The 26080-nt window shown below is 41.7% G+C and overlaps 1 protein-coding gene across 2 annotated transcripts in view; it reads right to left on the bottom strand.

The window, feature by feature from the left end:
* MELTF (melanotransferrin) overlaps positions 1 to 26080 on the bottom strand; it is a 148271-nt gene that overhangs the window by 52864 nt on the left and 69327 nt on the right. For both annotated transcript variants that reach the window (XM_029616069.1, XM_029616070.1), the window contains exons 3-4: positions 20704 to 20803; positions 4328 to 4510 (exon numbers count right to left, since the gene is read on the bottom strand). In XM_029616069.1, the coding sequence (XP_029471929.1) occupies positions 4328 to 4510; positions 20704 to 20803 (283 nt within the window). The remainder of the gene's footprint in view (positions 1 to 4327; positions 4511 to 20703; positions 20804 to 26080) is intronic.

Here is a 26080-nt window from a genome sequence, read left to right as displayed (position 1 = left end):
TGTGTGTTAAGTGAAATAGAGAGAGCATGTGTGTGATTGAAATCCTGTGTATAAGTTAGGGGAGAGAGAGCATTGTGTGATTGAGAGAGACTGGCCATAGAGGCGACGTGTGTATGTGTGAGACTGATCAGGGAGATGACTGGTGGTATGTGTGTGCTTGTATGTGTGAGAGAGAGATACTGGTTGGGGAGATGATTGGTGTGTGAGAGAGACAGAAACTTGTCTTGAGGGTGTGACTGGTGTGTGTGTGTGTGTGTGAGAGAGAGAGAGAGAGAGAAGAGACTGGTTGTGGTCCCTAAGGAAGAGGACCATGAGGGCAGCTTCAGCAGCTACTGCTGCTTCTGGTGTGGCCTGCAAGGGAAAGAAGTAGGAGAACTGCTGGAGAGGGTAAGTAAAGGTGGCTTTTTAAGTTCATTTTTCTTGACTGACTACCATTTTAATTATTGGGTAGTATGTGATGTCTGCTGTTGAAATATTTTATTGGTGTTTGGTAAAGGTTTCAAAATTTGCTTGAGTCTTTAATTATTGGATATTCTATTCATCAGCTGTTTTGAAATTATTTTATTAGTATGATTTTATAATTATGATTCATGATTTATATATCTTGATTTTATTGATTGTTTCATGAAGAATGGTGACATTTTGTTTTCCCATTATTGCACTGTATAGAGTCTGGCGTGATACGTTTTAAAGTTTAGGTTTTGTCTGCGCATTTGTATTTATACTTTATGTTGCTTTATTCTGTATTTGGTGAGAGTTTGTGTTCTGCATGCAAAGACTGAGATGAAGCATTCTTTTAGCATCTGGTTTGTCTGTAGGTATCTGTAGTAGCTTGGCCTGTTCTGTTTTCCTGATTGGAGGTGTATTGATATTTTAGATTCTGGTGTAATATTTGTGGTATTCTTTTTCATAGGTGGGGTTGTTATTCTTTGAGTTTTGGTAAATAGTACTGTGTTGATACGGGAGGATCATGCCGAAATATAGGGGTGTGTACATATATATGTAAATTATATATGTAAATTATATTGTATATGTAAATGAATACCCATGGGCCAGTATGGAGAAAAATCCCTCGGGCCACTGTTTTCCCTCAATCCGCCCCTGGTGACAGCAGTACATAGTGAATGGTTATTTACTCTTTCGGATAGTAGAAAGACTAGTGGGCACTCCATGAAGTTAGCATGGGGCACATTTAAAACTAATCGGAGAAAGTTCTTTTTTACTCAACGCACAATTAAACTCTGGAATTTGTTGCCAGAGGTTGTTGTTAGTGAAGTTAGTATAGCTGTGTTTAAAAAAGGATTGGATAGATTCTTGGAGGAGAAGTCCATTACCTGCTATTAAGTTCACTTAGAGAATAGCCACTGCCATTAGCAATGGTAACATGGAATAGACTTAGTTTTTGGGTACTTGCCAGGTTCTTATGGCCTGGATTGGCCACTGTTGGAAACAGGATGCTGGGCTTGATGGACCCTTGGTCTGACCCAGTATGGCATTTTCTTCTTATGTTCTAATGTATTTAGCTCCTAGTGAATGCACACCCCTCATCCCATCCCCATGTAGGACTCTCTTTCTCCTCTACCCCCACTCCCTCATTTTCTTCTTCTCCGCCCCCTCACCTCTATCTTCACCTTTTCCCCTCCCTGTCCACAGCCCTTGCACTCTTCTGCTGTATTTCCCCACCCGCTCTCTCTGTCTTCCCAAGGCTGAAGATGCTTTCTTCCCCATTCCCCGCAGGCCCTGACTGAGGCCAGAGATGTTGCTTGTTCCTCCAGGGGAGCCAGTTAGCATCTAAGAAGACACTTCCTCCTCGCAGGTTATAGATGATGTTTTGCCAGGCCAGAAAATTCACTCGCCCCAGGCAAACGTAGAATGGATTTTACAATTTCTTTTTTTTTTTGGGGGGGGGGGGGAGGGAGGCAGTTTCCTCATGCTCCTTTCAGCTTCCAGCTCAGTTGGAATGGAGTTGGGATTTAGTGCATGAGCCTTCATTCACTGGTGCCCAGGGTATGTGTCACCTGTTTCTTATTCCCTCTCTTAATTAGTACAGTTATCGCAGTGGCAGTCCTTCCTAAATCCAGCCACTAGGTGTCGCCCTTGCACAATGACTGTGGCCCCCCCCCCCCTGACACACACACACATAGCATCCCCAGCCCTGGCTGGTCCAGGGAATGGAATCAAAGCAATGTCCTCTCCAAGGCAGTGGGCTTTTCAAAACCTTCTCAGGCACATTCACTGCAGATATCCTGAAAACTTTACTAACTCTAGGGTGCATAGGACAGGTTGAGAGCTCTGAACAAGAGCCTGTGGACAGCAATTATAAAATCTGCAATCGAGAGAGTTAAAAACTGAAATGAAAGCGATTACAGTTGTATCTGAGGTACATAAGAACGAGGGTCCATCAAGCCTGGCATCCAGTTTCCAACAGTGGTCAATCCAGGTCACAAGTACCTGGCAAATACCCAAACATTAAATAGATCCCATGCTACCAAAACTGGTAATAAGCAGTGGCTATTCCCTAAGTCAATCTGATTAATAGCAGTTTATGGACCCCCCCAGGAACTTGTCCAAACCTTTTATAAACCCAGCTACACTGTCTGCTTAACCATATCCTCTAGCAATGAATTCCAGAGCTTAATTGTGTTTGAGTGAAAAATAATTTTCTCTGATTTGTTTTAAATGTATTTCTTGCTAACTTCATGGAGTGCCCCCTAGTCCTTCTATTATCCAAAAGAGTAAATAACCGATTCACATTTACCCATTCTAGACCTCTCATGATTTTAAACACCTCTATCATATCTCCCTCAGCCATCTCTTCTCCAAGCTGAGCAGCCCTAACCTCTTTAGTCTTTCCTCAGAGGGAAGCTGTTCCAGCCCCTTTATCATTTTGGTCGCCCTACTCTGTACCTTCTCCATCGCAAGTATATCTTTTTTGAGATGCGGCGACCAGAATTGTACACAGTATTCAAGGTGCAGTCTCAACATGGAGTGAATCAGAGGCATTATGACACTTTCCGTTGTATTCACCATTTCCTTTCTAATAATTCCTAACATTCTGTTTGCTTTTTTGACTGCCACAGCACACTGAACCGATGATTTCAAAGTATTATCCACTATCATGCCTAGATCTTTTTCCTGGGTGGTAGCTCCTAATAAGGAACCTAACATTGCGTAACTATAGCATGGGTTATTTTTCCCTATATGCATCACCTTGCACTTATCCACATTAAATTTCATCTGCCATTTGGACGTACGATCTTCCAGCAGCATAATTGGAAATAAAAATAAAAAGCTCTCTAGTTTTTTCATTTTTATCACATGTTAAGGTTCACTCTTACTCGTTTGTTCAAAAGAAAGAATATTTCTTTGCAACACATTTCACAAGAAATTATTTGCAAATGCTAAGAAGGAATTCTCTACATACTATGTGAAGGGATTGTACCACACTGCCTGAAGTTTTTGCCATTTACAAAAATGCAATAAAAATATATATATTTTATTTTACGTTCCTCCATTTTATTTATTTATTTTATAGTTTTTTATATAGCTCCCGTCTGGATTGCCTGACCCCTACGAATGGTACGGTGTAAGAAACCAGTTACTGCAACCCAGAACCTTTTTTTTCCCTTTATTTTTATTCTTTATACCCACTTTTCCCTTTTTGATATATGCCCAGAGCATTAAAGTACCCTTGCCATGGTTGGAGGAAAGTAACCACCAGGAATCATCTTCAGTACCACTCTATGCCAGCAGGGGCAGTTGCAACACAGCCATCAGTCTTCCATCCTTCCTCAGGCTTGACTATGTCACCCCCCACAGACCTTTTGGCTAATGACAAAGACGTCCTGGATGCTGTCCTGTTGCCATAAAGCTGCATGAATCAAGTGGTCAGATTCTCCTGACTTCCAGCTTCCTAACTTAGCAGGGACTATAGGAAACCAAGGCATGCCCTGTCCTATGTTATTGCTAGCTTGTTTTCTTTAGAGGATATCTTACAGATAAATCCAGCTCAGGGATGCAAACATTTATAAACCATATACAAGGGGATGGCAAAAATCTAAATTCAATTCCAGAGCTGCTCCAGAATTTATGGGTTATGCTGGAGGGGTCATAGAAATCATACAAAATAGCAGGAATCATGGGGAAAATATCACGTGATGGGAAAATTATGGAAAATGTCACGAAGAGCTGGTTCCACAACAAATATCCAGTGTCCACGCCAACGTCCCCCATGCCTTGAAAGGTGGTATAGGCTAGCAGCATCTACCAAGTAGGATGAACTGTTTTACAGGCTGAAGTGTAAGTGCCAGCCTTGGAGGCTATTTACCTTTAGAAATATTGCAGCCCATGGCAGACACTCGGCCACTGTCGATGAGATAACCAACCGGGACATTCCATCCGGCCGTCCTGCTCATGCCTGTGTGGCAGGACTTCACCCCCTTTAAGCTGTTGATGGTGATAGTGGAATCTTTTCTGACAAGGGCCACTGCGTAATATGAGGTGCCGAGCTCTTTAAGACAAAAACACCCCACAAATAAATCCATCATTTATAATATAACAGTCAAGGACAGCATTAACAAGCTTGGCCTCCACTTTAACCCTGTGAACGCAGCACTTCTGGAACCAAGCTGAGAAGGAAAAACATTTAACAAAAAGTTTACTTTCGGTGAATATGTTTCTTTTGTTAATTTTTCTGGGGAGGAGGGAACAGGGGGATTACTTCTTGTTTAAGGGCTGGGGTCGGATTCTATCCAAAATATACTTTATTTATAGAAAGTAAAAATGATGATGCATAATTGTGTGCATGGCAGATTACATAAAACATTTGCCTACTGCACATTTACACTGTTACTGTACAAACGTTCATGCCTCCTCCTCAGGCCATTGATTCAAAGATTATCTGAAATTGGACTATGTGGTAAGACCATTCGATGGTTTGCCTCTTACCTTAAGGACCGCTCATTTCAGGTTATTATTGGTAATTCTGTATCTGAAAAAATCGATCTGGTGACTGGGGTGCCCCAGGATTCATCCTTGTCAGCCACACTCTTCAATGTCTACATGCTACCCCTTTGTAAATTATTATAAGGATTGGGGATTACTTATTATATATATGCGGATGACATTCAAATACTGATTCCGATTAATGAAGCTATAGAAAAAACTTTGAAACTCACAGAGGTATATATGTCCACTATTCAGCAACTCAAACCACATACTGAAAATACTGAAATTTTATTACTAAACAGAAAAGTCTCTTTGAATACACCTATTATTTTTAATTATGGTTTGACACAAATTGAATCTTCTACCTATGCGTGGGATCTTGGAGTAATAATTGACTCTGACCTTAATATGAAAAAGCACATTAACCTTAGAATCAGAGAAGGTTACAATATATTGCACATGCTAAAATGACTAAAGCCTCTTCACAATCATAATGATTTTCGGTCCGTGCTCCAAACATTAACTTTTTTCTAATTTAGATTACGCAATGCCCTTTTAATGGGTCTTCCAGTGAGTTCTCCGAGATCACTACAACTATTTCAAAATTCCACAGCAAGAGTTAACAGGTGGAAGAAAATATGACCATATCATTCCCATATTAATTACATCAGTTACTAATAAAATTTAGGATTGATTATAAAGTCTTATGCTTATTCCACAAATCATTGCATAACAATAAGGTTGAATGGCTAAATACAGCCGATCATTTGCAAACCCCTCAATGGAATTTAAGATCCGCAAATAAAGGCTTGTTGACAGTTCCTTCAGTTCGAACTGCACATCTGAGTGAAGTAAGAGTGAGAGCTATTTCAATTGCTGGTCCTAATCTGTGGAATTCTCTGCCCGCGGAATTAAGGCTGCAAAAAGACTTTTCTGTTTTTAAGAAAGGATTGAAGATTTGGCTTTTTAAACTAGCCCATGAGACTAATGTTTAAAATAAGGCAGTTTTTGACACTGGCTGGCATGTTGCCTTGGAAAATGGATTATTGAGTGAGGCTAACTTTTACTTTTTATTTTATCTTGTTTTTTATCTTAATCTTTTATCCAAATCTGATTTTATTTTTTACCTTTGAATTCATAATGTTTTACCTTTCCATTGCTTGTTTTATACTGATGTTATTTATTGTATCATATTATTTATTTTAGTTTGTAAACCGTTGTGATTGATTACAGAACAGCAGTATATAAATACAATAAATACATTTTCTATACCATCTTTAAGTAATTCAATTTCTATACCATCTTTAAGTAATTTTTCCATGCTGTTGCTAGATAAAATACAAGGTGCAGTTAAGGAGCAAGAATTTTGCAGCCCAAAGAGCTAACAAGGTGGAAGACCTCAGCCATGGTCCAGCATTGAATATTCATCTTGTTGCAGGATGAAAGAGAAGGCAGTAACATTAGGATCTCTCACCGTAGGACAGGGGCAGTCCTTGAGCATTCAAACCAATTGGATTTGCAAGATATCCAAAATGAATATGATTACAATAGAGGCAGTGCATGCAAATTTATCTCATGCATATTCATTGTGGATATTGTATATAACTGTATATGCTGGAAACCTGAAAGACACTGAACTGTTGGACTTTGTACGCTGATCATGATAAAGAATGATACAAGCGGGAACCAGGAGAGCTGCCCTATACACATTGAGCTGAAGTGAGGAAAGTTGCACGTATACAGAACCCTGAGTTGAAAGCTGGCAGCCTGTGATTGGAGAGAGATGCCGAAACCAGCCAAGGCGTGACGAGTGCAAAACAAAGAAACTGTAGAGATATGTTACATATAAGTAAAGGCTACGTGGAGGTAGAACTGAGTAGATTTGGGATTTCCCCCCTTTGCTAGTGAAGTCTGCTGCTCCCAAGAAACTACATTACTTGCCTTTCTTGTTATAATAAAGATTTTGTTTCACAGATATTTTTGAGTCAGTATTGAATGAACACATAGGGGTAGATCTTAAAAACATACACGCACGCGAACAAAAGTACGCTGGATTTTATAAGATACGCGCGTAGCCGCGCGTATCTTATAAAATTCGGGGTCGGCGCGCGCAAGGGGGTGCACATTTGTGCAACCTGCGCACGCCGAGCCCAGCGCGCGCTGCCTGTTCCCTCCGAGGCCGCTCCGATTTCGGAGCGGCCTCGGAGGGAACTTTCCTTCGCCCTCCCCCCACCTTTCCCTCCCTTCCCCTACCTAACCCACCCCCCCCCCCCCCGGCCCTATCTAAACCCCCCCTTACCTTTGTTGGCAGATTTACGCCTGCTGAAAGCAGACTGCTGGCGCGCCATCACCCGACCCGGGGGCTGGTCCGGAGGCCTCGACCACGCCCCTGGGCCAGCACCACGCCCCCAGGCCCGCCCCCAAAATGCCGCGTCATTCCGCAATGCCCCAACACGCCCCTTTTATGAAGCCCGGGGCTCTGCGTGTGCCGGCGACCTATGCAAAATAGGCGCGCCGGCGCGCGAGGGCCCTGCGAGTGTAAGTCCCGGGGCTCTGCGTGTGCCAGCGACCTATGCAAAATAGGCGCGCCGGCGCGCGAGGGCCCTGCGAGTGTAAATCCGGTCGGATTTACGCGCACAGGGCATTTAAAATCCGCCCCATACTGAACATTTTGGTGACCCCGACGTGATCATGACATATGGGCAAGATAGTGCTACCCAGATATTGTAGGACGAGTGAAATGTATGCCTGTGGAACCAGACTGTGGGCTGGATGAGCAGATTAAGGGGATAAATAATTTTAATGTTAATGTAAGGCATGGTCAAGAGAGATCCCATCGCAGTATTAATATGCCTACCAAAGAAGATTGGGATAAGATAAAGGAAGATCAAATTGCTGTAGAAAGGATTCATTTGAGTAATGCATTGGAGCTTCAGCAGTTAGAAAAGCAGGTAGAATTGCTGGAACATTGTTTAAAGTCACAGATGAATACCCCTATAACACAGATGCATATTCCTGCAGCGCCTGTTACCTCTGGCGCTGTACCCAAAATATCAAAATCTAAGCCATTGAAAACACATTCTATAGAGCTGTGAGATAGGATGGGACCCAGAGCAGTTCCTCTTTTGCAGGATTCTGAAAAGGAATTCATAGGAGTTACGTGTGCCCAGAGAGAGCCCCTCCTTCCCCATGATTATTTTGCTAGGGAAGAATCATCAAACTTTTATGTTGTGCCATGGGTTACTCACCTAAATATGTGGACATCACAATTGTCCCACCAGATGTCCACGTACCCCTTAGAAGGTGATTTAACACATGAAGGAATGAATACTGCCCGTAGTGCTATCTGGGGCATGCCCAATCCTGGCTGGTCGCATAAGTTGCAATCATATATGCATAAGGGATTGGTTGTCTGGGAAAAATATGAGGGTAAATATCCGTCCACTAGTCCTATTGGTGTGTCAGAATCTGTTAAAGTTTTACCTATTTTGATAAAACTTCTCCAGTACAGCCAACTATGAATGTATATTCCCTGTGGTCTTTTACTGATTTGCAGACATTGTTAGATAAGTTACCCAGTATTTTGCGAGGTGCAGGGCCATGGGTAAGTGAATTTGAGAAACATACAAGTGGATATTAATTGGCAGTGGGAAATTTAAAGGCAGTTTTGGCACAGACTCCTGGGTTGAATCCGACACTTGTGTGGACATCCGCTGGGAGGTCGAGAGTTATAGATTCTAATTTATATGATGGGGATGGGTTTAACTAGCACTGAGCTGCCTTATGGCAGAGCCTGCACCAGTTATATCCACAGCAGCGTGATTTTGCCCGTTTAACAGCAGCACGCTGGAATCCAAAGTTAAAAACATTTGATGAGCATTTGCATGGGTTTCAAACTATTTATCAGCAGGAAATGGGAGAGCCATTCAGCTCTACTAATCAATTGCCAATTTTTTGTCATATGTTTGTGCAATCATTACCAGAGAAAATGCAGACTCCTCTTTTAAATGTTGTAGGTTTGCAGAACATGGATTGGCCCACTATGAATAGTCATTTCCTTCATTATTTGCAGAAATACGAAGAAGGGGTTACAAAACCAGGAGATCAGTTAGTTAAATCGCAAACTAAATTATGTTCTTTACAAATTGCAAACAATGGGGTTTTACAGTCTCCTGCTACGGTGGCTAAACAAGATTTACTGGAGGGAAGGAATTTACAGGATTTACAACATGCGATGTATGTTAATGCCCCTTTGCCAGGGAATGATATCCCATGGCCATTCCAAATGTTTTATCTGCTTTGAAATATATTTCTTCTGTTCTAACAGCTCCTGAATCCCCACTTAAGGAGAAGGGGAAGACTACTATCAAGATTGGTGATCTAGTCTGGCGCACACATTTTACACACAAGACGTGGAATGTGGGTTCAAACAGTCCAGGAATTGACTAAAGCTTTACCTGAGAATATTTCAAATTGTATTATTTGTACCCCTTTTCCAATTGCTATGAATCATTTGCCAGCTGTTGACTCACCTGTAGGATTATGCCAGATTATAGGATTTAATGCGTGCGGTCAAGCAAATGTGTCATTGGACCCTTTGGCAGGTAAATTATGGTCAGAATATGTAGGGAGAACGAAATTCCCACCATTGTCGGCTAGTTTGCCACCTAGAGGATACCTCTGTACTAACAGTCATACAGAGTCTAATCCTATTCCATGTAATTATACATATTGTAGAACTAATAATTTATGGGTGGTAACTGAAGGTACAGTTCTGTCCAGACCCCCAATTGGCCATTCCCAATTACAGCAGTGTAATTGTTCCAACTCATAAGAACATGCCATACTGGGTCAGACCAAGGGTCCATCAAGCCCAGCATCCCAACTCTATTGTAGTTATTAATGCAAATGATACCAATGGTTCTGATGGTTGTTTACAGTGTGTTCTTAGCCTTGCAAATACTGTTAAAAGAGCAAAAGAGACCTTTGCGACCGTATGATTTAAATCTAGTTATATAGCCTGTAGCGTTCTTAGGAACAGTAATGAAATCAATTTGACTTTGACCTCTTCTATACAACGTGCAGACCGAGATGGGCTTGCTAGTCCTTTTATATATGGACCTTATAGTGGTAATGCAACTTTTATTAGTAATTTTACTAATTTGTTTGTAGGACACTATTAGTTAATGGGTATGTGACGAATCGGTGTATCTTTCTTTGCTTGAGGATTATTATTTCTGTGTTCTAGTGACTTTTAACTATTTCACTAGGATAATAACTTTGCAAACACAGCTCACCTTCAACATCGTATACGTAGGAGCATTCCATCAGCAATATCTGAAGGAGAGGCGATTGAAATGTCTCTTATATATCTAAATTCCACATACCCTCTTACTAAAGCCCGATTAGATGGATTATCTTGGACAGCCTGGATTCCCATTTTTCAGCCTCCTGCAATAGCTGCTGAGTTGGGAATGGCAATCCGAAGGTTGCAATCATTATTCCATGTTATGACTTTTGAAATGAATAAGGCAATGATAGCTCTTCAGTCACAAATTGATGAGCTTAATATTGTTACCAAATATAATAGACAAGGACTAGATTATATTTTTGCCAACGAAGGAGAATTATGTACTATGCTTACTAGCACATAATGTTGCACTGTAGTGGTTAATCGTTAAGAGATTGTGAAGAATGCCATGGAAAAAATCCAAAACTTGGCGAGATTGAAGGTAGAAGATTTTCAGGGTGGTTTAGATATTAATTGGTGGTCCACGGTTACTTCGTGATTTGCAGGTTTAGGTTCTGGCCTAAAGGGCTTTGTAAGTTTCACCATTGGCTTAGGTGGACTTTTGTTGCTTGGCTGTTTGTGTACGCCATGTATATGTCATTTATTTCACAATATCAACATCGTTTAACTTCATCAGTGTCACCTGGTAAAGTGATGTATGCAAACACTGTGGAAACACAGATCACTTCAACCTATGCAGCCCTGTCTGGAAAATGAAATTGCGATTTATACAGACCCCTATTATGTCATATAAGACTCGGTATAAACAGTATGCTAGGCTATGACGGGTACGATCTCTTGGGAATATTATTAGAATATTTGCAGGGGACAACCTAAGACAGCCAGATACGGGCCAAGACTTTTTGTGAAGGATCTCTAGGCAAGAATCCTCCAAGAGGGGAATGTATATAACTGTATATGCTGCAAACCTGAAAGACACTGAACTGCTGAACATAAGAACATAAGAATTTGCCATGCTGGGTCAGACCAAGGGTCCATCAAGCCCAGCATCCTGTTTCCAACAGAGGCCAAACCAGGCCACAAGAACATGGCAATTACCCAAACACTAAGAAGATCCCATGCCACTGATGCAATTAATAGCAGTGGCTATTTCCTAAGTAAATTTGATTAATAGCCGTTAATGGATTTCTCCTCCAAGAACTTATCCAAACCTTTTTTGAGCCCAGCTACACTAACTGCACTAACCACATCCTCTGGCAACAAATTCCAGAGCTTTATTGTGTGTTAAGTGAAAACGAATTTTCTCCGATTAGTCTTAAATGTGCTACTTGCTAACTTCATGGAATGCCCCCTAGTCCTTCTATTATTCGAAAGTGTAAATAACCGATTCACATCTACTCGTTCAAGACCTCTCATGATCTTAAAGACCTCTATCATATCCCCCCTCAGCCATCTCTTCTCCAAACTGAACAGCCCTAACCTCTTCAGCCTTTCCTCATAGGGGAGCTGTTCCATCCCCTTTATCATTTTGGTTGCCCTTCTCTGTACCTTCTCCATCACAACTATATCTTTTTTGAGATGCGGTGACCAGAATTGTACACAGTATTCCAGGTGTGGTCTCACCATGGAGCGATATAGAGGCATTATGACATTTTCTATTTTATTAACCATTCCCTTCTAATAATTCCTAACATTCTGTTTGCTTTTTTGACTGCTGCAGCACACTGAGCTGACGATTTTAAAGTATTATCCACTATGATGCCTAGATCTTTTTCCTGGGTGGTAGCTCCTAATATGGAACCTAACATCGTGTAACTACAGCAAGGGTTATTTTTCCCTATATGCAACACCTTGCAATTGTCCACATTAAATTTCATCTGCCATTTGGATGCCCAATCTTCCAGTCTTGCAAGGTCCTCCTGTAATGTATCACAATCCGCTTGTGATTTAACTACTCTGAATAATTTTGTATCATCCGCAAATTTGATAACCTCACTCAAAGTATTGGATTTTGTACACTGATCATGATAAAGAATGATACAAGCTAGAACCAGGAGAGCTGCCCTATACACATTAACCTGAGCTGAAGTGAAGAAAGCTGTACATATACAGAACCCTGAGTTGAACGCTGGCAGCCTGTGATTGGAGAGAGATGTCGAAACCAGCCAAGGCGTGATGAGTGCAAAACAAAGGAACTGTAGAGATATGTTACATATAAGTAAAGGCTACGTGGAGGTAGAACTCAGTAGATTTGGGACTTCCCCCCTTTGCTAGTGAAGTGTGCTGCTCCCAAGAAACTGCATTACTTGCCTTTCTTGTTATAATAAAGATTTTGTTTCACAAATATTTTTGAGTCAGTATTGAATGAACGCATACTGAACAATATACTGAAAATCTGACTGATTAGGGGGCACTGGGTTGAGACCCCCTGCCCTAGTGTGACTTGCTCCCTTCCCTCATTTGCTCCTATATGCATCTCAGTTGTGTCCTATCTGCTTCAATACACAGATTTCCAGCATCTGGTCATTTCCTCCATCACCTTCTCTATTTCAGTCCCATTCAGGAAATAGTGAACAGTTTGTTGTTGGTAACCTCAGAGTTTCGTGCTGTAGCATCCCATGAGTGTTTTTTGAAAATAGTTAAACAGCAGAAGTGTCTGTTCTTGTTTTCGGGTAGAAGCTCAATTTAGTATTCATCAGCCTCAGTACATTCGATTCTTTACTTTGCTAATAATGTAATTAATTACTTAATGCAGTTCTCAGCATTGGCTACAATTTTTTCAGATACAGCCCAATTCTGCCAGTAGGTGATCATAGTATCCTGTGTCCTTTGTTCTTAAATAGGAATCAAGGGTATCTATTCCAGAGAAATGGTTTTGAAAACATAACATTCTACTGCTTATTGTATGGATTACTGAGAAACCAATGAGAAGGTAGTTTGTACCGAGACAGCCAATGAGAACAATGCCCATGCCACAAGCTGTTCTGAGTAGTTCTTGTTTCTGTTCACTGGGTTAAAGGCATCAATAACTTCTTGGGTTTAGCATTTCATTATTTCAATGAGGCTACAAAGAGCTACCTTGTTATACAGGGATAGTTGGAATGCATGAGCGTGAAGCTACTGCTCTAACCACCATTGCTCTAATTAGACTCCTGGCAGTATGGGATCTTTTGACATTAATAAGACTACAAGTGACAGTCAAGGGTCAGAAATGGCAACATGAAAAGTATATTTATGATTACAGATGAGGTAAAGTATGATAATTATTCCCTATAAATGAAAGTGAGCAGGTTGGGAATAAAGGCTTTCTCCTTTGTTAGATAACTAGTTCACAAACACTTGCTATAAACTATTTTCCAAAGTCAAAAAAGCTCTTTAGAACTGCCTCTCCAAAACTACTTCCTTTTCTAGTCAGTAGAGAGAAGTAAAAGTTTGGATGGAAGGCCAAGTGCCAGCCTTGCCAAGGAAGCTGCTGTAGTCCTGACTTGATGGGCTTTCACTTTACTTTGATGTTGTCCTGAAATGCAATCAGATACCTAAGTTGAAAGAGTTCTTTTTGAAACTGAAGAACCTTGTCTGACTGAGTTGAAGGTGACAAACAATTGTGAAGACTTTGTAGGACTTTTTTATTTCCAAATAGAACAACGAAGCTCTTCTGCAGTCCACTCTATGACAAGGCTTAGCGTGTAGTCTTAGAAAATATTTTGGCAGGACAATGGATTGATTTAAATGAAAGCGAGAGAGAGCTTTTGGCAGAAAGTTAGGATGAGTTTCTACTTTTATGGAAAATTAAAAATTTGAGTATAAAGAGAGTAAAATATTAAGGCCTGTAGCTCGCTTACTCTTTGGGCAGATGCCACTATTATTAAATATAACATTTTCCAAGAAAAGAACCTTAGTTCTGCCTTCACCAAAAGTTCAAATGGTGGTTTCATGAGATGAGCTAGAACTACATTTAGATCCAAGGGTATAAGGAGGAAATTGAATGGGAGGATTTAAAATGATTTAGGTTTTTCATGAATCTGATACCTGTAAATTGATGAGAAACAGGAAGACCCTTTAAGTTTTCATTACATGCAGATGGACTCTGACAACGTTAAGCCTTTCTCAGTCAGGACTGAAGACTTAACAAGTATGGAAGTAACAGGAGAACAGGACATGTAAAGGGTTGTTGCTGACGATGTTCTCATTGAGCATTTTCTAGGTGCTAGGAGAACTTTGCCTACTTCAGAAGACAACTTCAGAGATGATATTAACTTGCTTTCAATATCCTTGCAGATTCAATAATTGAAGGTTGAGATGTAGGAAATTTCCATTGTTCTTTGTGATCAGGGATGGGAATATGCACCACTAAGCACTGTAGCCATAGAAACCAAAACTTGGCAAGGCCAAAAGGGGGCCAAAATGGAGGAGTAGCCTAATGGTTAGAGCAGCAGGCTATAAACCAGTGTAACCAAAGTTCAAATCCACTGCCGCTCCTTGTGATTTTGGGCAAGTCACTTTACCCTCTGTTGCCTCAGATTGGGGAACAGAGAAATACCTATAGTACCTGAATGTAATATGTTTTGAAGTACGCAAAAGAGGAATATAAAATCAGATACAGAATTTTACACTTTCCCTTCTTAACTTCTGAAGTGCTTTGGTTATTAGAGGAATTGGGGTGGGGGTGGGGTACGACAGTCCTTGATTCCATGGAATTGTTAGGAGCCGCGCTCGCGGCGAGCCGCGACCGGAAACCGCCACTTACCAGCGCGGCAGACCGCCGCGTTTACTTTGAGAAGGTGCTGGGTCTTGGGTCCGGGGCCGCGGACCGCGGCACAACATGGCCGCGCCATTTCGGCTCCTCTTCCGGGTTGCTGGCTCCGCCCCCTTTCAGGGGCTTACTTCGCTGCCTCTGATTCGCTGCAGGATGCCTCCTGCATCAGGATTGGCTCTTCCCTGGTGTGCCAGCTGGTGGGAGCTATTTAAAGGCAGGTCCTGCACCTCAGACTCTGCCTTGACTTCATCTCGGCTCCTGGCTTGTTCCTGTTGTGGTTCCTGATCTTCGGTAGTGACTTCTGACTGGCTGTGGCTTCTTCTCTGGCTCCTGACCCCTGGATCGGCTGTCACGTATTCTCTGGTTCCTGATTCCTGGACTGGCTTTGGCGTATTCTCTGGCATCTGACCCCTGGACCGGCTGCGGCATCTTCTCTGGCTTCCGACCTCTGGACTGGCTTTGGCGTATTCTCTGGCATCTGACCCCTGGACCGGCTGCGGCATCTTCTCTGGCTTCCGACCTCTGGACTGGCTTTGGCGTATTCTCTGGCATCTGACCCCTGGACCGGCTGCGAGGTACTCTTTGGCTCTCGACCCTTGGACTGGCTGTGGAACTCCCTCAAACTCTCATTCCCTGAACTATTTTACCTTTGAGTCCACGACCTGCTGGAGGCGCCAGCTCGGCTTTACTTTCCACGACCTGCTGAGGACATCCACCTTCGAGTCCACGACCTGCTGGAGGCGCCAGCTCGGCTTTACTTTCCACGACCTGCTGAGGACATCCACCTTCGAGTCCACGACCTGCTGGAGGCGCCAGCTCGGCTTTACTTTCCACGACCTGCTGAGGACATCCACCTTCGAGTCCACGACCTGCTGGAGGCGCCAGCTCAGCTTTACTTTTCACGACCTGCTGAGGACATCCACCTTTGAGTCCACGACCTGCTGGAGGCGCCAGCTCAGCTTTATACCTCGTCCTGCTGGAGGTGCCTGCATCCAGATCTTCGTGACAGTCCGAGTCGAGGTTTCGCCAATCAGCGACTGAACATTCGTTCTTCGCTGGACCAAGGGTTCACATCCCGGAAGCATAACAGGAATTGAGAAGGCATCTGCTGCCAGACTGTCCTCCACTGTCATCCTAGAGAAGCTTATTGGAAGTCTGTTTAATGGTGTTGCAAATAAATTTGTGATCAGGATACACCAGAGATGCAAGCTGTTCCTGAGCTATTTAACTGTCTACTGACTATTTGCGTGGTAGCATTTGGAGATTTAATTTGTCTGCTATATGATTTTCTTTCCCTAACTGACTGACTGCTTGAAGGAAGATTCTTTGGGAAATTGCCCATTTCCAAATCTTGCAGACTTCCAAACAAAGGTTGGTGGATCCTATCCCCTCCCTGTTTATTAATATAGAGCATGACCACTAGGTTGCCTGTTTGAATTAAGACTACTCTGTTTTGTAACCAAGGACTGAATATTTTGAGAGCACTGAGGTTCTCAGTTCTAGATGGTTCATGTGAAGTAATTGTTCTATTGGTGACCAGGTTCCTTGAGAATATAAGTGGCTGAAATGAATTTCTCAGTCTTGATTGGAAGTATCTGTGGTTATTATTTCCTAAAACTGGAGTTGGTAAAAAAAATTACCTCTTCATAGTTTGGAAGAATTTAACCACCATGTCAGAGAATTAAGAGTGATAGATATTTTCACTTTGTGAGAGAGCAGTTGAAAATGTTGGTTCCACTGGAATTTTAAGTGCCATTGAGCATGTCTAATGGCAAGGTGAGAAAAAGGAGTGACATGGACTGTTGCTGCCATGTGTCTCAATATCTGCATAATCAGCCAGTTGGTGACTTATCTCCATTTGAAGATTGTCAAGATTATCCTCATCAAGATATTTATTCTTTCTTGAGAAAGAAATCTTTCTCTTAAGTTGTGTCAAGATTAGCTCCTATAAAGTCTACTACTTAAAAACATAAGATATGCCATACTGTGTCAGACCAAGTGAGCATCAAGCCCAGTATCCTGTGTCCAACAGTGGCCAACCAAGTCACAAGAACCTACCAAACATTAAATGAATAGATCCCAAGCTACTAATCCTTATTGATTAATAGCAGTTTATGGACTTCTGCTTTTTTAAACTCAGCTATACTAACTGCCATAACCACATCCTCTGGCAATGAATTCCAGAGCTTATCTATGCACTGAGTGAAAAATAATTTTCTCTGAATTGTTTTATATGTGCTTCTTGCTAACTTCATGGAGTGCCCCCTGGTCCTTCTATTATGCGAGAGAGTAAATAATCAATTTAAATTAACTTATTCAAGTCCTTTCATGATTTTGTAGACTTCTTTCATACCCCGCCCCCCCCCTCTGCTGTCTCTTCTCCAAGTTGAACAGCCCTAACTTCTTTAGCCTTTCCTCATAGAGCAGTTGTTCCATCCCCTTTATCATTTTGGTCGCCCTTCTCTGTACTACTTGAGAATGTTCTACCTTGGATTTTGGGAGATTTAGGGATTAATTTCCATTGTACAAAGTAAAGAGTAGGGCTGCAGACGGATTTGGCCTCCCATGAGCCAGATGTCTAGGGAAAACAAATACATTGTGCAGTCTTAAATGAGCAGCATTTCATGAAGATTTTGGAAGCCAATGAGAGACCGAAAGGAAGAACTCAATACTGACAGTGATTATTTTCTCTGGTGAAATGCTGAAATTTCTTGTAATTCTTGTGAACTGGAATGCATATGTAAGCATCTTTGAGATCTAAGGCCTGTATTTATCAAAATGCACTAAATATCACCTGAGATAGAAAAAGGGGCATGTTTTATGGTAATAGGCACTTTGTGCTAATACCTATGCAAAGAGCTAAGTTACTACAAATTGGATTACTTTTTGATAAGTGCCAGAATGTGGTATTTCCTGCATATAGTCACTGGGGGGACCATGTTGTGAGAGAGAGAGAGAGAGAGAGAGACTAGCCATGATGCCCTCACCCTAGATAGGTATTTATATCTCTATGGGAGGCCCACCTAGTCACTCGACGTGAGGTTTAGGTATTAGTGTAGGGGTTAGGGGCAACTTTGACATTCAAAGTGAGACGTACGAACAGAACAGTGCTCTCTTGTGAAGATTTGATTACCTTCGGAGTGAGGAAACTCACCCAAAGATGAGATTTGTGCAATGTTCTCTCAACCTAGCTTGATGGACTCTCTACCTGAGTAACATAAGCTATCACACAACTTAACACTACTGAAAAAGGTGTAGCTAACATCAGCATTAAAGCTGTGCAATAGTGCTTCACAAAACAGTAAGCCCACCCCCAACTCCTCCTCTTTTTCAGATTTGCACCACATCCATACGTTATGGTGCAATCGCGTGCAGTAAAGGCGTTTTCACACGCATTAAGAACTTATTACATGAGTTAGCGCTTTTCGCATGCAATAAACCCTTAACACATGCAAAAACGCCTTATAGCATTTTGATAAATGACCCCCTAAAGTAGATAGAGAGTCATTGATCTCCAATTGAGGGAGGATGATGCTTAAGGAGTTCATCTTGAACTTATCTTTCTTGAGATGATTGTTATGGTTTCAGAGGTCCAAGATGGGATGAGGTCCTTCTTTCTTTTTTGGAATTGGGAAGTACATGGAGGAGAAATGCATGTGGTTTCCTGTGACAGAACAGGTTCTACTGCATTGGTCAAGAGGTGGGTTGATAGCACCTGCTGGAACTTAACATAGCTGATTGGAATATCTTTAGTTGTGGCATCCACAAGGCAGTGGAGTATTAGAATGAGTTTTTTATTTTTTTGCAGGCTGGTTCCATGACCACTGGTTGGTTGGGCAGCTGGAATTTCTGATGACTTGGACAAGATTGAACTTTATATTTAATATCTAGGTTTGTTTCACATTGGTAGCAATGACAATTCTGGCTGCCACGCTCTTGTCAAACTCCGGTTGTATTGGTACAGCTACAACTTGTGTTGGAGGTTCAATACATTTTTTGTAATCACAAAATAAATTATAATTTCTGACAAATGCAAAAGTTCTCCTATCCATTTTTAACCCTTTCACCTACCCACCCAACTTTCAAGAGAAAACTTATTAGAACATTTATCGACCTATCTTTAGATAAGTACCCTTCATGCATACCTCCTTAACACCCAAAAAAAATTAACTTTCATAAACTTTAAAAATGTGCCCCACAATTTCTGAAAACTTGTGGATTCCTCCCAAAATTTGGCAATCATGTCTTCATAAGATGCCATAAGAGAAATCAAATCCATCCATTCCCTAAACAAATTATTATGGATAATCTTCCAATTTCTCAAGATGACTCTTAATGAACATACAATATAGAAACATAGAAACATAGAAACATAAAGTGCTAATTCTACTCTAGAAACATAGAAACAGTGCTAATTCTACTCTAGAAATTCTACTCTAGAAACATAGAAACATAAAGTGCTAATTCTACTCTATTCTACTCTATTCTCTCAAACAGAAAGGCCTATTTAATTGTTTTAGAAATTGAAAATAATTAAAAAAAACTTTTATGTAGGCCATACTCAATTTGCAACGCCAGAAATGATTTCAGGACCTTTCATTGGAAAAGCTGTTTAATATAAAGATTCCAAACTGATCCCACTCTTTCAAAGGAGACTTTTACCATTTATTTTCAGAGCTGAATTCTTCCACAGTAGTGCCACTAGTGAGAATTCATGTGAGATCTTTGCTGCTCTGTGTACCTCTCATCAAATCTGGTTAGTGGCCCACAGCACTGGATTATAAATTTTGTTCATGTCATCCATACGTCTAACACTGTCCAGCACTGTAAACGTTCCCAGCACTTTATCCCCCAGATACACCCATTAGGGGTTTTCTCTTTGTGTGTTTACCTTTGCACAATGTGCAAGATGAAAGGCTAAGCAGTGGTACCTGAGGCACAGTAGGCAGAAGAAAAACAATGGGGGAATTTGGGTGGCTGCGACTGTGTAGAAATGGCTGTGTATGCTCAGAAAAATCTAGAAGGTGAGAGAGCTTTTCTGCATCTTTGTCCTGCTTGTCTGCAGAGAAATAAAAATACAAATACAATGCATGTATCAATTAAATAGAGGTTGATAGATGCATTTTATTTAGAATTTTTATTTCTTGTGCTATTTGCTTACTGGTTGTACCACTTTTTCCTTCTTGGCTCTCCTTTTTTTCTTGGTGTTCGTGCTCCTCTCTCTACTTTAGATTCTCTGGAACATATGTCCCAATCTACTTCATGGGCCACACCAATATTTATAGGGTCTCTTTTCCTCAACGGTTTCGCTGATGTGTTAAAAACACTTTTAGAAAAATATGTTTTTTGTCCCACTGTTTGTTGCTGTTAAATCATTGGATGGTGCCTCCATCTTGGGGCTTCATCTGCATCTCTGCCAGTCTTCTCAGGACTTCTGCCTATATTACTACAGGTTTTCCACATTTTCTGCTTGCATTTAGCACCACAGGACCTTTACAATTACCGTATCATTGTGAACAGCACATCACTATCCAGGCTCAAAGATCAGCAAAGGTTCATTAAGTAAGCACATGTAAAGCAATTCTTTACATAGCTCAGGTTCTGGTTAATTTTTGCAGGGCTGCACTGTGACACAGTTACATCTAAACTAAAGCATGTTGTGATTGCATTCCTATTTTCTCCAGGTCCAATACATGAGGAATCAGCTGAACACATGATCTATTCACTTTTCTGTTTTATCTTCAAGTACCTTGTCCATATGATTCTCCAACTACCGGCTTTAAGCTGTAGTCCTTCCCTGCTTGGTAAATGATGCCCCCATCCAGCGTCACTGCATCTGCCTTGTGATCCTGGAGGAAAATAAAGTATACACAACGTTACTCAACCCACAACAGTCCTTTCACAATTGAGATTCCTTAAGAAGGGCAGACTCTTCAGACTATTAATTCTGTGCACAGCATCTTGCATGATACTGGAAAGCAGCTTTCATTTTTAATGGATAGTTACTGATGTACATGATGGGGAACATCTGCAGGCTGCGGCAAATTTTTAGAGCAATGCTGGGAGCCTGTTTTAGGCACTTGTGGAAGGGCATACTGGATTATAAACCAAGTTAAAACTTCTACTATAAGACAAGTGTTTAAATTGGTTCTCTCCAGCCATATATAAATATGAATAATGTGAACAGTTCACAGAGCAGGAGCAGAAGCTACACTCACTAGGCATTCAGTGAACGAATTTAATTTTTAACATTTAAAAATCTCTAATTTATTTTGCCTTAAAATGTGTTGTCATTTTTGTTTAAAATATTGGCCCCTTTTTGAAAAACAAATAACAGGATGTGGTGTATATATCACAAAACTGCAAACAACAAAGGAGAGCAAGTGCTGCACTTGAATAATACACAGTAATGAATAAAGTGCAGAACGAAGTAAGAGTCTACACAGTGATTCTAGTATAATGCAGAAAATGCTTTTACTGCTCTGTCCCTCCTAACGCAGCCTCGCGGCAAAACACGGGTTCCGTGTTGGGGGACCTGCTAAGAATCTATAAGGCACTGTTTAAAGTTTGGGGAGTTGCTACCACCAAGTAAAAGCATTTTCTACATTATACTAGAATCACTATGTGAACTCTTACTTCATTCTGTACTTTATTCATTACTATATTTCACAAAACTGGACATCTCCTTAGGGCATTATTATTTAGCTTGGTGCAAGGGCACACAGTGTCAGGCAGAGAGTTGTGAGGCATATTTTCTGATTTAGAGAGTCCTCAAGTACAGATATTCATTGTACACCTAAAGTAGCAGGGACTACACTTGACTCCCTGTGTCATGTCAGCACAGACCATGGCTTCCTGACTTCAAGCTCTGTGCACTTGCATAGAGTGGCGGCTCTGAGGGAGCGGTGACCTGGGGACCACTATCCGAGCCCATCACACTGGAGACTGAATCAGCAGAAGAAAGAATACACAATCACTGGGGTAATCTCATCCTACCTAGTGGCCCAGCTACAGCCACCAGGGGATTGGGGATCCCATTGCACCCACCTGAGAGAGAAGGAGCACTTATGTGTTTGTGTTCTGTGATGATATAGTCATATTAGTATAGATCTCTGCACAAGAGGATAGCCTTTAACAAAAGGCAGAAACAGCTTAGAACTGGGGTTAAGTGGGCTAGGACTACAAATCCCAGGATTCCAATCACCTAGTTTGAGAAAGGTGGTGTGAAAAAGAGGCTGAGTCAGAGGGAGGCTCCCTCAGCTTATCAATAGGCTACTAGTTCCAAGACAAGGAACCAGAAGGGAACAGCAAGCAGAGACGGAGACTAAGGAAGGAGGTAGAGAGAGAGAGACAGAGAAGGGCACCAGGCTAATAATGAAGTACAATGCTGATGAGGAGGAGACAGAACCAGATGGAGATTCCCATTTCTAAGCCTTGCCCAGAAAACAGCAGAGAAACTGTGGCTATTTTATTAGGGATTTTTGGAACATATTAAGGAAGCAGCAGATGGTTTGACTTTGCATCATTGTAATAGAAGTCACTATGGCACACTAGCTCTGATATTGCATAACTCCTGAGAAAGTCAGAGTGACAGCTCTAAAAGGAAAAGAGATGAAACAAGGAGAGGAATGTTTTTTCTACTTTAAGGTATTGGCTAGAACATAGTTTGAGAGAGAGAGAGAGAGACAAGCTCAATATAAGAGGCAGCAGAAAGACTAAGCTGTATATACATAACAACATAAGAAATTGCCATACTGGGTCAGACCAAGGGTCCATCAAGCCCAGCATCCTGTTTCCAACAGTGGCCAATCTAGGCCACAAGAACCTGGCAAGTACTCAGACATTGAGATCATCCCATGCTACTGATGCCAGTAGTAGTAGCAGAGGCCATTCCTTAAGTCAACTTGATTAATAGCAGTCACTGGACTTCTTCTCCAGGAACGTATTCAATCCTTTTATAAACCCAGCTAGACTAACTGCACTAACCACATCCTCTGGTAACAAATTCCAGAGCTTAATTGTGCGTTGAGTGAAAAAGAATTTTCTCCGATTTCAAACTTAAGTGTTCACGGTTTTCTAAACATCACAGACTCCCCAAAAGCATTTGAGGACAGAGCTGATCAAGCATGGCTCCAAAGTAATGAACTTTGGCTACATGGCTTCAGCATTCCCAACCTTAGGGATTGCAAACCACAAATTAACCAGTTAACATACATACAAACTGCCCTAGCACCGGTTACAGTAACTTCAGCCTAATACGTCTGGTTAAAAGACAGGAAACAGAGAGGATTAAATGGCAATTTTCTCAGTGGAAAAGGGTAGTGCCTCAGGGATCTGTACTTGATCTGGAAAGGAATACAATGAGTGAGGTTATCAAATGTGCACATGATACAAAATTATTCAAAGTAGTTAAATCACAAGTGGATTATGATAAATTGCAGGAGGACTTTGCGAGACTGGAAAATTGGGCATCCAAATGGCAGATGAAATGTAATGTGGACAAGTTCAAGGTGTTGCATATAGGGAAAAATAACCCATGCAGAAGTTACACAGTGTTAGATTCCATATTAGGAGCTACTACCCAGGAAAAAGATCTAGGCATCACAGTGGATAATACATTGAAATTCTCAGTGTGCTGCAGCAGTCAAAAAAGCAAACAGAATGTTAGGAATTATTAGGAAGGGAATGGTGAATAAAACGGAAAATGTCATAAATCCTCTGTATCGCTCCATGATGAAACCGCACCTTGAGTACTGGTGACTATATCTCAAAAAAATAAGATATAGTTGCACTGGAGAAGATACAGAGAAGGGCGACCAAAATGATAAAGGGGATGGAACAGCTCCCCTATGAGGAAAGGCTAAAGAGGTTAGGGCTGTTCAGCTTGGAGACGGCAGAGGTGGGGGATATGAAATAGGTCTTTAAAATCATGAGAGGTCTAGAACGGGTAGATGTGAATCGGTTTACTCTTTCAGATAATAGAAGGACTAGTGGGCACTCCATGAAGTTAGCAAGTAGCACATTTAAAATTAATTGAAGCAAATTCTTTTTCACTCAATGCACAATTAAGCTCTGGAATTTGTTGCCAGAGGATGTGGTTAGTGCTTGGAGAAGTCCATTAACTGCTATTAATCAAGTTGAATTAGAAAATGGCCTAAGTCATTGGAGAAGTTCTTGGAGAAGTCCATTAACTGCTATTAATCAAGTTGACTTAGGAAATGGCCTCTGCTATTACTGGCATCAGTAGCATGAGATCTTCTTAGTGTTTGGGTACTTGCTAGGTGTTGCGCCGGAGGTGGACCCTTGGGCCAAGGTGGGGTTGATGCTACCCGTAGGAGGAATCCTGTGGGTCCCCACCGTCGGCAGGCAGAGAGGTCTGACGGACGGAGGCCGGCTGTTGTTTCACCAATACCAGCACTCGTTCCCCGCGGGTTGAGCCTTTGGGTGCCGGGGCCGGTTGGACTTAGGTGGCCTCCGTCAGTGGGTGGATCGTAGTCAGCCCAGAGGCAGCAACTAGTATAGGTATCAGTCTGTACTGGACGAGGCAGAGTCCCAAAGATAAGGAGAGCGTGGCGGAAATGCCAGCATTTCATATTGAACAGGCTCACAGAACACTAGGGCCAAGAGTAGCAGAGAAGCCTAGAGACATGCTGGTTTGTTTACAGTCATATCAAGAAAAGACACTACTGTATAATAGGGATGTGAATCGTTTTTTGACAATTTAAAATATCGTTCGATATTTTTTAAATCGTCATTAATCGTTAAAGAGTGCGATACAATAGAAATTCCACCGATTTATCGTGAAAAAATCGTTAATCGGGTTAGTGCACACTAATGGGAGTTAGGACACAACCTAAAAACCCACCCCAACCCTTTAAAACCGCTCCCTTAGCCTCCACCACCCTCCCGACCCCCCCAAAAACGTTTTCAAATTACCTGGTGGTCCAGCAGGGGTCCCAGGAGCGTTCTCTTGCGCTCAGGCTTTCGGCCAATAAACAAAAAACCCGACCCTTTCAAACCGCTCCCTTAGCCTCCACCACCCTCCCGACCCCCCCCAAAAACATTTAAAAATTACCTGGTGGTCCAGTGGGCCCCGGGAGCAATCTCCCGCTCTCGGGCCGTTGGCTGCCACTAAGAAAAATGGCGCCAATGGCCCTTTGCCTTTACAATGTGACAGGGTAACTGTGCCATTGGCTGGCCCCTGTCACATGGTAGGAGCACTGGACAGCCGGTGACATTTTTAAAGATGGCGCCGGCCGTCCACTCTGCGGCATATTTGGAGTATGAGATGGCTTTGAAAATATGGTCCCTTAACATTAAGGGTCTTAACTCGCATACCAAAAGGTAATATTTGTTGCGTGATCTCAAGTGTCAACATGTGGATATAGCATTGATCCAGGAAACACATGTTCGCAAGCGCCATGAAACATTATTACATTTTAAAGAGTACCCCCACTATTATTTAGTAGAAAAAACTCCAGATATGCTGGGGTAGGTATTTTCATTGCACAACAGGTAACTTTCGAGTATAGGTCCCATTTAGCAGACCCGTTAGGACGTTATCTTTTATTGAAATTACAATTTGATAAAAAGGTACTCACTATTGTGAATTTATATACCCCAAATATTGATCAGGGCACATTTTTTCGCTCTTTAGCGGATGTACTCACTACTTTTGCAGAAGGTAACCTAATTTGGGGGGGGGGGGTTGGAATCATAATCTGGTACGCAATCCAAGACTCGACACATCTAATTATAGAAACGCAGGAGCCTGGAAGGCTACATTACAACTATCTACTCTTATGTGCAATTGGGGTGTTGTAGATATATGGAGGCAGCGGTATCCAACTTCTCGGACATACACCTTTTTTTCAAATCCTCACAATTCTTATTCAAGGATAGATTTCCTACTCATAGATAAAAGTATGCAAAATCAGGTCACAGATGTAGGCATCGTGACATTACTTGGTCTGATCATGCACCGGTATGATCCTCAGTTATGGTAACTGCCCAGGATTTGGGCCTCCTTTATTGGCGGCTTTGTGAAGATTTATTGTGGAACCCTGCTAACCATAATGTGATCTTTGCCTCACTTAAGGACTATTTTAAGCTTAATATGGTGTTAA

Source organism: Rhinatrema bivittatum, chromosome 9 (assembly GCF_901001135.1).
Source record: "Rhinatrema bivittatum chromosome 9, aRhiBiv1.1, whole genome shotgun sequence".
Classification (NCBI taxonomy): domain Eukaryota; kingdom Metazoa; phylum Chordata; class Amphibia; order Gymnophiona; family Rhinatrematidae; genus Rhinatrema; species Rhinatrema bivittatum.
The sequence above is the reverse complement of the archived record's forward strand: the minus strand, read 5'-3'. Positions and strand labels throughout refer to the sequence as shown.